Source organism: Chiloscyllium plagiosum, chromosome 29 (assembly GCF_004010195.1).
Source record: "Chiloscyllium plagiosum isolate BGI_BamShark_2017 chromosome 29, ASM401019v2, whole genome shotgun sequence".
Classification (NCBI taxonomy): domain Eukaryota; kingdom Metazoa; phylum Chordata; class Chondrichthyes; order Orectolobiformes; family Hemiscylliidae; genus Chiloscyllium; species Chiloscyllium plagiosum.
Window position 1 is genome coordinate 32914258 of NC_057738.1, and position 16459 is coordinate 32930716.

At 43.6% G+C, this 16459-nt stretch overlaps 1 protein-coding gene across 1 annotated transcript in view; it reads right to left on the reverse strand.

Moving 5' to 3' along the window:
• Positions 1 to 9237: 9237 nt before the first annotated feature.
• pxdc1b (PX domain containing 1b) overlaps positions 9238 to 16459 on the reverse strand; it is a 45260-nt gene continuing 38038 nt past the window's right edge. The window contains exon 5 of the mRNA XM_043719478.1: positions 9238 to 10186. Within this exon, the coding sequence (XP_043575413.1) occupies positions 10072 to 10186 (115 nt within the window). The 3' untranslated portion in view covers positions 9238 to 10071. The remainder of the gene's footprint in view (positions 10187 to 16459) is intronic.

A 16459-nucleotide genomic window follows, 5' to 3' on the forward strand; every position in this document is an offset into this window, starting at 1 on the left:
TGAATTGGCCTATTTCTTATGTTCTCATATCACTGCGACGTCACATCCATTTGTATGACTGTTTGACAAAAAAGGTAATACTTGATTAAATCCAGCATGGGAATGAAGGAATCTCTCTAATGTTTTGGATGTGAAAGCCCCATTAAGGTAATTGACCGCCTTGTGGAGCTTGTTGTGTATGAGTTTCTATGGTAACAGGCAATGGCCTGCCTAGACAGAACTCATCACTTGAACCCTTGGTCAAGTAGACCAAAGGATGGGTCTGCAGAACAATTTGTCCTGCTGGAAGTAGCCTATGTATGCCGTGAGCAGTGGCTCTATTTTGGTGTTTAACAATAAGTGATGCTCCTTCCCAGTTGATCTTCCAGAGTTATCACAGTGGATTAATCAGTAAACCTTGGCTCTGCTCTCTAGATAATTACATAACCTGGATTCTCCTTGTGGTAGGTCACTATATTGTTAGAGGTACTACCAGGTGGAATTTTCACTATCCAATGCCATGGTAGTGACCCTACCTTGAGCCCCAGGGACAGATTGAAAAATGAGTGCTTGTGGGTTCCTGAATCCCATTCTGAAGGGGTGCCAGGAATTTTCCAGTGGGAAGTTTTGCAGTAATGTAGCCAAACTGGACAAAGGACTATGTCTTCTTCCTGAATTGTTTAGTTACTGCTTTCCTGTGATTGATGGACATTCAAAAATGTCATAATGCCAAGGAACACGGTAAAGAGCATTGCTCTACCCTGGAAATATCCTTCTTTAGTGGCTCCTGACCAAAATAGACACAATGACATTTGCTGGGTCTACTGTGGGCTGGGCTGTGTTAGACTTCTGACCAATGTTTGTGTGGCTCTATTTGGCACATTCATGGTTGCATCACCATGGGAGGTCATGCAGCCTGTCTGCACATGCAAGCTCCTCACGAGAATAACTCCGATAGGCTCACACCCCCACCTTTACCTCGGAGTTCTGCAGATTCTCCCCCCTATCTTGTTCCCTTTCGAAAGTTGTGATTGAATCTGCCTCCACCATTAGTGCACTCCAGATCCTGGCTACTTTGGGCACAGAAAAACATTCCCTCGAGTAGTCTTTGGTTCTTATGCCATTCGTCTTCAATTGGTGCCTTCTGGTTCTTGATCCTCCTGCCAGTGGAATATGGAAAAAAAGGCAATGGAAGCAAGAGTTGGCCATTCAGCCCTTCGAGCCTACTCTACCATTCAATGAGGTCATGGTTGATCATCCAACTTGGTTCCTGTTCTCACTTTCTCCCCATTCTCTTTGATATGGACAAGCCTGAAGAACTGTCCACTTCAATCTGGTTTATTTGTTTCTTTCTTTCTCTTTTTACTTTTGCTCTTTTCCTTTTCTCTTCTTCTTCAGTTTGAAAGCCTTTGTCTGTGCCTTCGGCGGGGCCCAGTCTCCCGAGTATGTGCAGCTGCAATGGCCTTGGGGATGGTGAGGCTGATGAGAGTGAGCCCAGGACGGGGTGGGAGAGTGAGGCCTGATGCAATGTCAGCGAGGTAGGCCCAGTGACAGACAGCACCTGAGGATCGGAGACTCAATTGTGAGTTGGGTCATGGCGGGAGGTGGTGGTTTTGAGCAGGCTCAGAACTCGCAGGTAGACCTCTCTTTAAAGTTATTATCGGTCACTTTCTCATATTCTTAAACTGCCAAAATGGTGCCGGACTATGGTGACAAATGAAAGCTTTTCATTGTAAAATACACATGACAATAAATCATTCTTGAAAACATTCAATTTTTTGGGGTCTAAACCCCCTTTCTGGGTACGGCAGAGAATTCCCCAGGCTCATCACTCTCTTGGTGAAGAGGTTTCTCCTCAACTCAGTCCTAAATGGCTTACCCTGTATCCTTTGACTCTGACCCCTGTTCTGGATTTCCCCGTCATCGGGAACATCCCTCCTGTGTTTACTATGTCTAGTCCTGTTAGAATTTTATAGGTTATATGCGATTCCCTATCATTCTTCGAAAGTCCAGTGAATATAGTCTGAATTGATTTGGTATCTTTTCATATGTCAGTCCTGCCATCCCAGGAATCAGTATGGTAAATCTTTATTGTACTCAATCCATAGGCAGAACATCCTTCCTCAGATAAGGAGATCAAAACTGCACATAGTACTCCAGGTGTGGTCTCATCAAGATCATGTACAATTGCAGCAAGACATCCCTACTCCGGTACTCAAATTCTCTCACTAGTAAGGCCAATATGTCATTTGCTTTCTTCACTGCCTGCTGCACCTGTAATATTGACTTTCAGTGACAGGTAGAAAGTGAGCACTGCAGATGCTGGAGAGAATAGAGTTGAGAGTATGGTGCGGGAAAAGCACAGCAGGTCAGGCAGCATCTGAGGAGCAGGAGAAACGGCCTTTCAAGCATAGATTTCTGAAGGAGGGCTTATGCCCGAAATGACGATTCTTCTGCTCCTCCGCTGCTGCGCTTTTCCAGCACCACACTATCAGTGACTGGTGTCCAAAGACACCCAGGTCTCATTGCACCTCCCCTTTTCCCAAACTGTTGCCATTCAGATAATGATCTAACTTCTTGGTTTTGCTATGGAAGTGGATAATCTCGACATTTATCCACACTAATTTTTGTTTCTCGTGCATTTGCCCAGAAACTAAACCACAGAATGGTTTCTTCCTATTACCTGTCAAATCTCCCCTCAACCTCCTCTGCTCCAAGCAGAACAGCCCCAGCTTCTCCAGCCTGAACCACTAACTGAGATTCCTGATGAAGGGCTTATGCCTGAAGCGTAAACTCTCCTGTTCCTTGGCTGCCGCCTGACCCACTGTGCTCTTCCAGCGCCACACTTTTCAACATGAACTGATCTCGCTCATCTCAGTTCTGGTGAATATTTCCTGTCTAATGCCTTCATATCTTTCTGATGGGAAACGAGCAATGTGATTAGATTAGATTCCCTACAGCGTGGAAACAGGCTCTTCGGCCCAACCAGTCCACACCGACCCTCCAAAGAGTAACCCACCTAGACCCATTCCCCTCTGACTCATGCACCTGACACTATGGGCAATTTAGCATGGCCAATTCACCTGACCTGCACATCTTTGGACTGTGGGAGGAAACCCACGCAGACACGGGGAGAATGTGCAAACTCCACACAGACTGTCACCCAAGGCTGGAATCGAACCTGGGACCCTGGTGCTGTGAGGCAGCAGTGCTAACCACTGAGCCACCATGCCACCAGGTGGTGGGACAAGCAAAGATGGGGAAGAGTTGCACATGCACAAAACTAACATCACTGGTCCCCGTGGGGTTTCTGACAAGAGTGCCAGTAACAAATCTCAGACCACAAGATGTTAATACTTGTTCCAAGGATCATTACTTCAATCACATTTTGAGCTAAGGAGGAAGAAAGCGCAGGCGCACTGAAGCCTGTAACTCTATTTCAAGGATTGACTAAAAGTTTCTATTAGATATTTTGTATGGACAAAGGTATGACTGCAGTAATAAATAATGTGCCTTGAAAATGACCTTCAGTCTGCAGTCTGATTCCACTCTGCATTTCTAACAAAACAAATCAACGATAATGATGATCTATCGTGTAGACTGTGAATGTCTAAGATTCGAAGGAGAAGTCATTCTATTGCAATCCTAATATACAGGAGTTATTAGGGATAAAAAATACATTACTCCAGGAGATTAATTTCACATGCCATCCACACTTAATGGACAGGGTTTAATGTTCTTTATTTCTAATTATATTTGTCCTGAAAAGTTCCCAGTTTTAAATTTTTAAGGACACCCAGTTCACTGGGGTCATTCTGATGGTAACCAGATAAATTGTTAGCAGGATTTTCCACATTGTTTGGAACTATTAAAAATTCTTAATCATGAGAACACATATTTACAGAAAGTCTTAAATAATCAGTGACAGTATTTGTCTGGTTGTACCTGATGGTTAAATAGTCCACACTGCTTTTCCCAAAATGTTTTTGTTGCTCTGTTGAATATAGATATAAAACAGAATCCCCAAGAGCAATTAAACTGTATTGTGTAGTAATTCAGTTATATATTCTATTTGGTCTGTCACTATGAGTTTTGTACATTCCAAGCACTTTAAATTGTTATTGTATTTTTTTTAATTGCGGAAATATATCTTCAATTTTTGTTTAAAGCAACTTTAAAAACCTTTTTGAAATTTATTTTCCACATGAATAGGATTGGGATTGTTGACTGATTGATGGGGCAATGGTTTTGAATGATTGGTGACATGGTGCTGTCATGATTGGCAGAGTCTGTGATTGGTGGAATGGTTCCAATGGTACGTCCTCTTCTGAGGACACACCTGTCTAGCCATGAGCTGATGGAAGATCATGTTTGGCAATAATGGCCTCTTTGGGTAAAAGTCTGCCAATACCCAGAATCAATATTCACACATGAAGACCAGATTTAAAGAGTAGAGCAATTGGTACATGCTGGTTTGAGGCCCATCTACAGGAAAGGAGAAAAATTGCAATCATAAAAACCTGTGATGAATCAAACAAAGTGAATTTATTTGTGTTGGGTGTATCTACCTTTGGGAAGTTATAATGAGGTATAGTCTGATTGGTGCTATAGCTGTTTGAAGGGCTATACGATAATAAAAGAGAGTAAATATAACGTGCAACATTTTTATTTACCTTGTGACTTTCCTTGTGACCTTGGTAGCTTGTTACACTAAGTAGTGGCCTAGTGGCATTATCACTGGGCTTTCGGGTAATGTTCTGGGGACAACGGATGGTGGAAATTGAATCTAATAAAAATCTGGAATTAGGAGTCTAATAATGACCAGGAATCCATTGTCAATTGTCAGGAAAAACTCATCTGATTCACTAATGTCCATTAGGGAAGGAAACTGCCATCCTTACCTGGTCTGGCCTACATGTGACTCCAGACTCATAGCATTGTGGTTAACTCTTAACTGCCCTCTGGGCAATTAGGGATGGGCAATAAATACTGGCCTCAATGTATGAATGAAAAATAAGAAAAACTTCCATCTGTTTTGTAGAAACTTCGTGCAGTGCACCTATGGAAATGAAAATTCTACCCATACAAATATTACGGGATGATTTAACTCACTTGGCTAATGCATAATGCAGAATGACCCTGGCAGTATGTGTTCAATCCTGATACTGACTGTGGTCAGTTATAGATATCCTGCCACATTGCCTTTAGCCATGCCTGCAGAATGGAGTCCCCCATATTGTCTCCCTATTGGAGAGAGACACCTTTGTGGATTGTGGCTGATTTTGGGGTGGTACCCTGGCTCAGTGGTTAGCATTACTACCTCACAGCATCAGGGACCTGGGTTTGATTCCAGCCTCAGGTGTGGAGTTTGCATGTTCTCCTCGTATCTGTGTGGGTTTCCTCCGGGTGCTCCAGTTTCCTTGCACAGTTCAAAGATGTACAGGTCAGGTGTATTGGCCGTGCTAAATTGCCCATAGTGTCTAGGGGCGGGTAGGCTGGGTGGATTGGCCATGGGAAATGCAGGGTACAGGAATCGGATGGTGGGGGTGGGTCAGGACACAATGCTGTTCAGAGGGTCAGTGTGGACTCGATGGGCCAAATGGCCTGCTTTCACACTGTAGGGATTCTATGATTCTAATTACTTACTTATAAATGCATGCCTTCATTACTGTGAAAGTGCCATTTAATGAGTGATTTGATCATGTAACCCACAATAGGGTGTGACATAAATCACCGGTTAAACACTCTCCAAATTTAAACATTTCTTGTGCCACCTCTTCTGTTTATAACTCAGAACTGCAAAGAAACATTGATGTTTGCAACCTTACAATTACCTTTCTAAATATACAATTAGACACGAATATATATATCGCCATTTGCCTGGAGATGGAGTGGTTATTATCTTCATTTGATAGTCTCTGTAAGAGTGCAGCAGTTTTCAAGGGGTGGACTTAATTTGCACTGCAAAAGCCTCAAGTGCAGGACATCATTGAGATTATAAAGAAGAGCAGGTAAGAGATGTTGCAGTGTGATTCTGGTTTTCAAAGATTATGCTGAATAAAAAGAAGAGAGATTAATGTGCAGAAGCATGGAGAGACGGTGGCATTGTGGTAACATTATTGGGCAAGTAATCCAGAACCATAGTATATTGTTCAAGGGACAGTGGTTTGAATCCCACCGTGGAAGATGGTGAAGTCTGAATTTCATAAAATCTGGAATTTTTGTTTAAAAGCTAGCTTATTCGGTGACCATGTAACCATTGTCAATTGTTGTAAAACTCTACTTGGTTCACTAATAGCCTTTAGGGAAGGAAACAGACATCCCCAACTGGTCTGGGTTACATGTGACTCCAGACCCACTGCAATGTGGTTGACTCTAAACTGCCCTCTGAGGTGTCTTAACAAGCCACTTAGTTCAAGGGCAACTAGGGATGGTCAATAAATAGCCCGGTTAGTGACACCCACTTCCCATGAATAACTGAAACGTTCCTTTCCATGAGCTAATTTGGGTCCCCATTCAACACTCAGGCACAAATGTTCAAGCCATGGTCCCTGGTTAATGACATCTTAAATCCCTCCCTCCACCTCCTCCAACGGCTATATCTCATTTCTCTCCTGTCTCCCTTCACACTCTCTCAATGTCCTCCTGTTTATAAGACCTAGCTCCTGCTCCCTTCATCTCGTTCCCACTAAACAGCCAACCACGGAATTTTCCTTCTTGACTCCAGGTTGGCTGATATTGTTGACGGTTCTCTCCCTTTGGATCTTGTCACCCTGTCTTTCAAATCTGCTGTCACCAGCTCCCTCCTCAAAAACCAATCCTTGACCCCTGTACTCTTCCAACTATTGCCCTCATTTCCAACTTCCCTTTCATGTTCAACGTTCATTGATGTGCTGTTGCTTCCCAAATCCACGCCCATCATTCCTGAAACTCCATGTTTGAATCCATCGAGCTGAGATTTCACTTTTGCTATAGTAGAGAGTTTATTCTTATTACAGTCACACATAGCCTTCGATGAGAAGGGCTGATTAACCTGTCTCATGTACCAAGTACTGTGTATACCTTTTAATAAGGTTGACTACACCATCCTTGACCATTGTTCAGCTGGGTGGGACTGCATTCGATTGGTTCTATTTGTATCTATCGAATCACAGCCAGAGAATCAACCTTAGTATCTCTCTCCTTGCTCTGGCACCATTACCTCTGGTGTGCCTCAAAGGACTATCATTGGTCGCCTATTCCTCATCTTAATGCTGACCTTAGCAATGTCACAATATACTGTCAGAATGAGACATACTCCTGACAAGACCCAGTTGTATCTCACCAACATTTCTCTCAATGCCTCTGTCATCTCCGAACTGTTAGACTGCCACTCTGGCATTTGGTAATGGGTGAGCCAAGATTTTCTCAACTAAATATTGGGAAGAATTAAGTCATTGTCTTTGGTCTCCTCCACAAATTCTGTTTCTTGGCCATTTACTCCAATCCCCAACTTGTAAACAGTCTGAACCTGAACCAAATGTTCACAAACTCAATGTCATGTTTGACCATGAGATGAACTTCCAGCCATGCCAGAATGCCCACACCCTGCCATTTCTATCTCCCTCCTTTGAACTACCTACCTCTTCTGGCTAAATCCAATGGAACAACTGCATTCCCATGATTTCCTAGTTTCTCAGGAGTATATCCCACTCTGTTCCACTTATCTGGGTCCGACCAACCAGGGAAACGAACAGGATACTGCCTGAACCTATCAGATTTAAGTACTGAGAAATAAACAGAAGGATTGAGAAGGAGGCAGAATTAGAGTGGGTAAGCTCAATGGCACATGAATTTCTTGTGCTAATTTCTCTTTCCTTACATAAGGAAAGAAGGATTATTAGCACAAGAGGACAGTGAAGCAGAAAGTGAAAGCAGAACAGTAACATTTTAAAATGTGATATTGGTTAGGTCGTATAACCTTCTTGAAAAATTCTCAGCTTGGAGAAATGAAACTCCATACTTGTTACTAGTTATTTATCAGTACCAGAGAGGTTCTAGAACTAGGGGCATTGCCTGAGAATTAGGGTCAGAACATTCAGGAGAGATGTTAGGTAGTACTTCTACACACAAAGGGTAGGAAGGGTAAGAGTTCCAAAGAGGTTTGGAGCCCTCTTTGACAAATGGTAGTGGATGCGGGATCAGTTGTTAATTTTAAATCTGAAATGGTTATATTTTTGTTAAACAAAGGTATTAAGGGATAAGGGCCAAAGGCATGGAGTTGGCCACGGATAAGCCATGATCTCATTGAATGGTGGAACAGGTTTGAGAGGCTGAATGGTCTCCTTCTGTTCCTATGTTCAAAGACAGATGAATAATAACTACAAAAGCTTGAACAAGACTTAGCTTTCTGCGGTGAATTTAATGGGCCATATGTAAAATAACTGGCTGTGTTGGCTGTTTCTGGAGAACTGTCCCACATCACTGACGTTTTCTCTTCCCTCAGATATTTATCCAATTGCCCCTTCAGAAACTTGTATCCCAGTTGGCAGTCCTTTCCAAATCCCGACTCAATGTGTAAACAGCTTTTGCCTCAAGTCACCTCTTGTTCTTTTGCTAATCACCTTAAAACAGCAGGAAGTTCCTACAGGGAACAACACAAAGCCAGGAAGCCGAGCTGTGGTGCCACTGAACCCTATGGTTGGATCTTCACCTGCCCTTAATCTGAAGCAGATGCAGCATTTACCCAGAAATAACAAGTAACCTCTCTGTTACTTCAATTTATCCATTATTCAAAAATAGATAGCAGCCAAACGTTGGTACACTGATTAAAATATCATTTAATTGATTAATACTGCATCCAATAAAATACATTTGAAGATACACTGTATAAAACCATCTAGACTTTAATAATTTACTATTTACATAAGCCAAAAATAGTGAGTTAGTATATATTTGTTGAAAAGGCGCTTATACAAGAGAATCTGTGACTGTGCACTCCACAGAGAAGCAGCATGGTGCAGGCACAGCATCTCAACTCAGGCTGCTTTTCTCAAAACCTTCAGCAGTTCCAGTCATTGGTGTCCCTCAGGTGCTGGTGCTGCCTGTGTGAATACTGATCGGTATTTCTGTGTTGGCTTTGCAGCAAAAGCTTGATCAGTGTGTGTGTGTTTGTGTGTTTGTGTGTTTGTGTGTGAGTGTGTGTTTGTGTGTGTGTCATGGTGGGAGACCCATGTAGATCTTGAAACAGCTCCTTGCTGACAGGATTGCCTTTTGGCTTTGCAGCAAAAGCTTGATGTGTGTGTGTGTGTGTGTGTGTTTGTGTGTTTGTGTGTGAGTGTGTGTGTCATGGTGGGAGACCCATGTAGATCTTGAAACAGCTCCTTGCTGACAGGATTGCCTTTCCAGATGGAGCAGCCTGGTAGGTTGTCCCTGATGGCCTGTTGCTTGAGAATCAGTCAGACTGAGTTAAACAGCAACCCTTCTCCACGGAAATCGACTCTGTGACTCAGAGACAATCGTCCATCAGCATTGCTTCAAAGGGATGGGATTTGTTGTTAATCTACGGTGGTCTATTTGCTTACTGCAGCATTTATTAATTTCTTTTTGAATGGAGGAAACACCTCGTGCACTAATTTCCTCACCTCAGTCATGTGAATATCCGGTGTCCTTTGAATTAGCCAAAGGATTCATTTTGAAGCAGCTTTTCATGTGTCACTTTTGTCCATCTTCTGTAAACATTTAAATGAGAAACTGAAGTAAGAGGGGGTTACCCAGCGGTATTCAAGTATCCTTCATCAATTTCAGCCAGCTGAAAGAGGGCTCCACTGCTGACCAATAGGTAAGGGCTCCTGTGACACAGTGGTAGTGTCCGTACCTCTGAGGCAGGTGACCTGGATCCAAGCCTCACCTGCCCCAGAGGTGTGTCATAATGTCTCTGAACAGGTTGATTAAAGATAATTAGAACTGCACGTTGGTTAGCGAACAGCATCATTCCAGGGTGCGGTTGCACACTCCGACAGACGTGTGGTTGTGGGCAGTGACTGGGTAGAAAGAATGGGGACAGCGGGCAGAACAGCAAACCTTTGTAATAACCTGCGTCCCCTGCTGGAATCACTCCAAGATATCCGTTTCGAAAGGAACTAGCTGATAGTACGACAAGTTTGTAACATAGGCGCTGGGATCATTGTTCTCGGCTTCTTCGGGAAACTCAGTTCCAATTTCAAACCTATAAAAGAGAAGATTGCAGCCAGTCATAGAAATCTACAGCACAGAAAATGGACCTACCAGCATCCAGCCCACTCCCCATCTCTATTCCAATCCCATCTCCCAGCACTTGGCCTGTAGCCCTGGACACCTTGGCATTGCAAATGCACATCTAAATATTTCTTAAAGGTTATAAGGGTTTATGAGGCCTCTCCACCCTCAGAGGCAGCGAATTCTAAATTCTCACCATCCTCTGGGTGAAGGATGTTTTTCCTCACATTCTCTCTAACCCTTCTGCCCCTCAGTTTAAATCTATGCCCCTGGTCACTGGTCCCTGCATCAACGGGAACAGTGCCTTCCTGTCTACCTTATCCATGTCCCTCATAATTTTATACATCTCAATCATGTCCCCTCTCAATCTCCTGTGCTCAAAGGAAAACAAGGAGAAAGTGAGGAATGTAGATGCTGGAGATCAGAGTCAAAACACGTGGTGTTGGAAAAGCACAGACGGTCAGGCAGCATGCGAGGATCAGGAGAATCGACATCTCAAGCATAAGCTCTTTATCAGGAAGCGTTTCTTCTTCCTGATGAAGAGCTGAAGCTCGAAACGTTGCCTCTCCTGGTCCTTGGATGCTGCCTTACCAACTGTGCTTTTCCAGCATCACACTTTTTGACTTGAAGGAAAACAAGTCCAGTCTCTCCGATCTCTCATCGTGACTGAAACTAGGGGGCAATAGTAGACCCCCAGCAATCTGATTACTCCTTTTCGGCCATTAAGATGGACCTATATGGCTCCATTTGAGGAACCTTCTAAGCTGTCATACCTCCTTATTGCTAGTATAGACACCCTGATCAAAACTGCAACATCTTTTTTACCTCCTTTCCTGTCTCACCTGTAGACACATCAGGTGCATTGGTCACAGGTAAATATAGGATAATCGGATAGGGGAATGGGTCTGAGTGGGTTCCTCTTCGGAGGGTTGGTGTGGACTTGTTGGGCCGAAGGGCCTGTTTCCACACAGTGGGGATTCTATGAAGACAGTGTACCGTGGAATATTCAACTGCCAGTCCTGCCCCTCCCTCAGCCACTGTGGGCTGGAAACATGTGACAAGTGAGTAAACCATATCAGTTTGACTAAACCTGCAGAGTGCGTTGGAGGACATGTTGCAATTGAACCACATCAGCTGGTTCCATATATTTTGGAAAAATTCCTTTCTGTGAAGGGACAGTTTCTGTCCGTTCTGGTAAATGCATTATGATCTCATTAGTGAACAGTGACAACGTTGTGGTAATTTATCGTGCGTGAGTTCTCAGACATTTCTGAGAAATAATGAAAGAGTCCTTTTCTTTCCTTAAGTAATTCGGAAGTTACCTCCTGTTCCAACACACTTTGGATCTTCAAACTCCACGAGACAGACCACAAACAGCAGTTCAGGAAAAGTGCACGTCCTCAAAATGTCCCTAGCCTCGCCCCACGTCTGAATGTGTTTCCATTTCCAATGCTCAGCACTTTCTCACAGTCGTGTGATGAGGAATGACTCAGCAGTGGTGGGGGTGATGATAAATGTACATGATTCAAAGGCAGTTTGTCCATTAGTGTTCTATGCAACTCTATCCACTAGTCAATATTTCCAAACAAATTCAATAATGAACAATTCAGAGGGAGGGGCACTGGACTCAAAACATTCACTCTGATTTCTCTCCCTGGATGCTGCCACACCTACTGAGCTTTTCCAGCAAGCAATTTCTGTTTTTGTTTCTGATTCCCAGCATCCGCAGTTCTTTCGGTTTTTATTGAAGAATGACCACAGCAGGTAGTCACATTAAGCTTGTTAATGACCACCGAAAGACAATTAAAGAGGGATTCAAGTCCAGGCTGCAGGAGATGCAATTTAATTGCCTGGGGGCCGAGCCACAGGGTGTCAGTGGTTCATGGATGTGCCGAGAGGACTTGCTTTTCTGCAGGTATCAGGAGCTGGAGTCCACCCAGTAGAAGAGCTCACTGCATTTCTCACTCCCCCTGACCATCCCTGTCCTCAACACTTCCCCCAAATTAAAACTCTGCAAAAGCCACGTTTTATTTAAATGTTGTAAAATACCCCTCCGAATGGAATAACAGGACAGGGATAACATGCATAAACTTGAGGGTTAATTGGATATGAATCAGTGGTAGAAATATGAGGAATTAGAATTTTTTTTAAGAATTAGAATTCCTACAGTGTGGAAACAGGCCCTTTGGCCCAACAAGTCGACACTGCCCCTCCAAAGAGTACCCCATTACTCTACATTTCCCCTGACTAATGCACCTATCCTCCGCATCCCTGAACACTATGGGCAATTTAGTATGGCCAATTCACCTAACCTGCACATCTTTGGATTGTGGGAGGAAACTGAAACCCACGCAGACATGGGGAGAATATGCAAACTCCACACAGACAGTTGCCTGAGGCTGGAATCAAACGCAGGTCCCTGGCGCTGGGAGGCAGCAGTGCTAACCACTGAGCCACCGTGCCACCCTAGGAGCTAGTCATCAGTGGAGTGTGAGTTTTGTGAGGTGTGGTTTAATAAAGCTCTCAGTAAATGGTGTAGCCTGTTCAAACTCAGTCACAGCCTAAGGATTCCTGTGACAGAGATTACACCAAATCTGCTACTGCCATTGAGTAAGTTCAAGGGACCTGCACAGCATCCCCAGGAGTCTGACGACAGGTTAAATGTTAATTCTTTGACTCCATGGTGTAACTTTTCAATATTACTTCCCGCGTAGACAAAAGAGTCACACAAGACATGAATGATGATTGTGTGTGAATTGCTGAGTTGTTTGTTCACCCCTGCCACAGCACGTTTTGCACAGGTGAGTGCTAATTCACAAAGTGGAGGTGCTCATGTTGGGACTGGGGTGAATAAAGTCAGAAGTCACTTCAACTGACGAAGGAGCGTCGCTCCGAAACCTTGTGATTTCAAATAAATCTGTTGGAATATAACCTGATGTTCTGTGACTTCTGACCTAATTCATAAACACCACCCACATATATATTTCTCAGGAAAAATAGTAAGACCTAAACCACCTTTCCCTTCAAAATTCCTACCCAGTTCTGGGCAGAAGTTAAGGTTCAAACAAACAAAGCAATTTCTATTTTAAAAGTTTGAACAATTGCAAAAATGAGCAACACACTGCCCTCTTGTGGAAAGTCCTATATTTCCCAGCAGCAGCCTTTAATTAAATCCACTCTGTTCCATTTTTTTTCATTGTCTCTTGTTGGAGCACAGACCCAGAGATACTGAACTGTGTTTTCTTATATCTGTATCACCTTTCCAGTTCGATATGCTATGACCAAGCCCATAAGGTAACGCTGAGGAGCTCTAGCAGTGCAGTGGTAACGTCCCTACCTTTGAGCCAGGAGGCCTGATTTTAACTCCTACTTGCTCCAAAGCTGTGTAACAACATCACTGAGAATATCTATAAGGTAGTTCTTCCCCAAGCTTATTCCCACTATAACCCCATTTTGAGGCTTTCAAGTTGTCACACCTCCCAGTAAGAATGGTGAGAGTTGATTGGGTGGAGAAGAATTCTGTCAAAGTTCCATGGTGGCTATTGCCATCTCAGAGCTCCTAACCCCAAATTTTCAGCTCACTTGGGGTCCTCACCGTCACTTTGGGGAAGTCTGTTGCAAGGTCTTTAAATTCTTACTCATTTGCCATCCCTCACCATCTGCTGTAGTGGGATTGGAACCTGGATCAACGATTAACAGGCCAGCGCCATCACCTCCCCTTTTCTGCTTATTGCATCTACATTGCCCTAAGTCAAGTGAGGGAATGAAGAAGTTACAAGGTGGAAGAGAATTCACAGCCATATGGGCTCCCAGGTTAATGGAAAGATTAGGAATTTGCATTCATGTAGTGTTCAAAACTGTTTCCAACTGTGTCACGTACAGTGATCTATTTTAAGATGAAGTCACTTAAACACATGACTTCAGAGCAACAATAATGAATGGACCAGGCTTTGGGTTGGCTGGTCAAGGAGAACCTAGGGCTCCTTCGTCTGAACAAAGTGCCACAGGAAGTTTGACATTTGGCTGACCCGTGATAACGGAGTTTAAATGCCTGACCCATAGAGAGCCAAGTCTAACAATATGCACATTACCACTGCCCTTAAATATTTCCAGCATTGACTGCAAGTGACAGCAAATAATTGGACTGACGCAACACCATGTGGGGAATGTCATGAACTCCATCTCAACACTTCTGGAATAATGCCCAAAAAACTGGGTAAGTGGAAGAGAAAAGAAATAAATCACGCTTCCGTCTCTCCTGTTGTTTAATTCCAATGCTCAGTATGGTGCCAGGGGCGAAACAGATGCACTTAGCAGCCACTCGTGTTTGTTTGAGCTATATCAAGGATGATAGCTTGGATGAGCTGGCAACCCAGTACTGCATCACTGGCTCCATGATCTGGGTCAACTATTAATGTCAACTGGGTTTGGTTTGAGCATGTGCAGGACAAGTATTTGCTACCCAGTTCCTGCCCCTTATGGCAGGTCCTCAATGCTAGGTGCAGCCATGTTCTCCACTGGATAAATCAGGGAGAGCCCAGGTTGGATTTATGCTGAAAACCATGCTGTCAGTCAGAGTGACAGTGGGAATTGGTCTCAGTTCCCCTCTGTAGAGGAACTGCAGATATGTTGTCTGAAAATGTCGAAATTCATGATGCATATGTTGTGTGAATATAATATTTAATTTTAGGGGAAACTAGATGTGTACATAAAGGTTATTGAAACTCGGGAATTCAGAAGTTGCTCGACCACGCAAAGTTACACAAAAGTCCTCCATGTGGTGTCACCCAGGGGTGAGAGCTATAAGATAGCTGATAGGCCCATTTATTTGGGTAATTGAAGACAGTCTGTCTCAGAAGGATTGCCCTGGCATTGATAAAGTTATCGAAAGTATCTATATATTTTTCAGATCAAAGGGCATGTTTGGGAATTTAAATTAATCAGATGAGATATCTATCTGAGACGTACTGGGTGTTTCATGTTGTCATTGAAGAGGTCCTGAGGAAGGGTCACTGGATCCGAAATGTTAACTCTGATTTCTCTCAGCAAATGCTGCCAGACCTGCTGAGCTTTTCCAGCAACTTCTGTTTTTGTTCAATTTGGGAAACTTGGTTGGCCTGGATGAGTTGGACCGAAGGGTCTGTTTCTGTGCTGTATGAGTCTATAAATTATATTTTAAATATAATTTGCTAACAACCATTGCACAGTGGTAGTGACCCTACCTCAGAGCCAGGAGGCCTAAGTGCAAGTCCCAAATGCTTCAGATTTGGGTCATAACCAGTCTGGACAGGCTGATAAAAAATATCTCCCGATACTTGCTGTTCAGACCCATTGGTGATAAATGAGCATGTCAGCAAGGCACTGTAAACCCGTTATACCCATCCACTTGAGACGAACATTTGTAATGCCACAGCATATAGACCACAGGCCAATGGCTGGCAAGTGGGATTAGAATAAATAAAAGAATGATGAGCCAGAAGGCCTTCATGCACATCGCAGAAACTCTATGGCTATTGATCATTTCAACATCACCATGCGAAACACTTTCAATTCCATTATTTACGTTTCATCAGGTGCTACAGGGAGATTTGAACCCATACACCCCAGAGCATTAGCCTGGGCCTCTAGGTTATTAGATTAGTGACAGTACCACTATGTCACAAAGTTTGCTGCAGATCTACAGTAGCAGTGAAGTGACACGATATTGACTTTAGAAAGGGAGGAAAAGTTAGATTTTGAAATGCCAGCCAGTGATGGACAGAAGCAATTACCAGACTGTGCACACTTCAGCACAGACTCATTAGCTGCTTAACAGTTGCCCTTTCAATATAAAACTCAATGAAATGAATCCGGTTAAAAGAATCAAAGAGCTGAGATTAGCACCGTTTCAGCTGAGTGATGAACAAAGACATTTGAAGGCTGATGTTGCACTGTCCTGGGTGAATGGAGTGGAGCTGGAGTGCAATCAAGCAGCTCGTAGAGCTCAGACTTGGTTCGAATTATCAATCACTTCACCTGCACAACAGACAGCAAGGAAGCTGGCTCTGGGAGCTCAGTCTACTCGGCCCTAACATGTAGATATCTAACCCTCTCTGTCTCCTTCATCACCCAAAGGGCTGTGAGTCTGTGGAATTCCCTGCCCTGTGCAGCAACTGAGACTATCTCATTGAATGTTTCTTAGGCAAAGATATTTAGATTTTTGAACCTGTGGTGAGCCGGGGGGGAGAGTGGAGCCCCTATATTA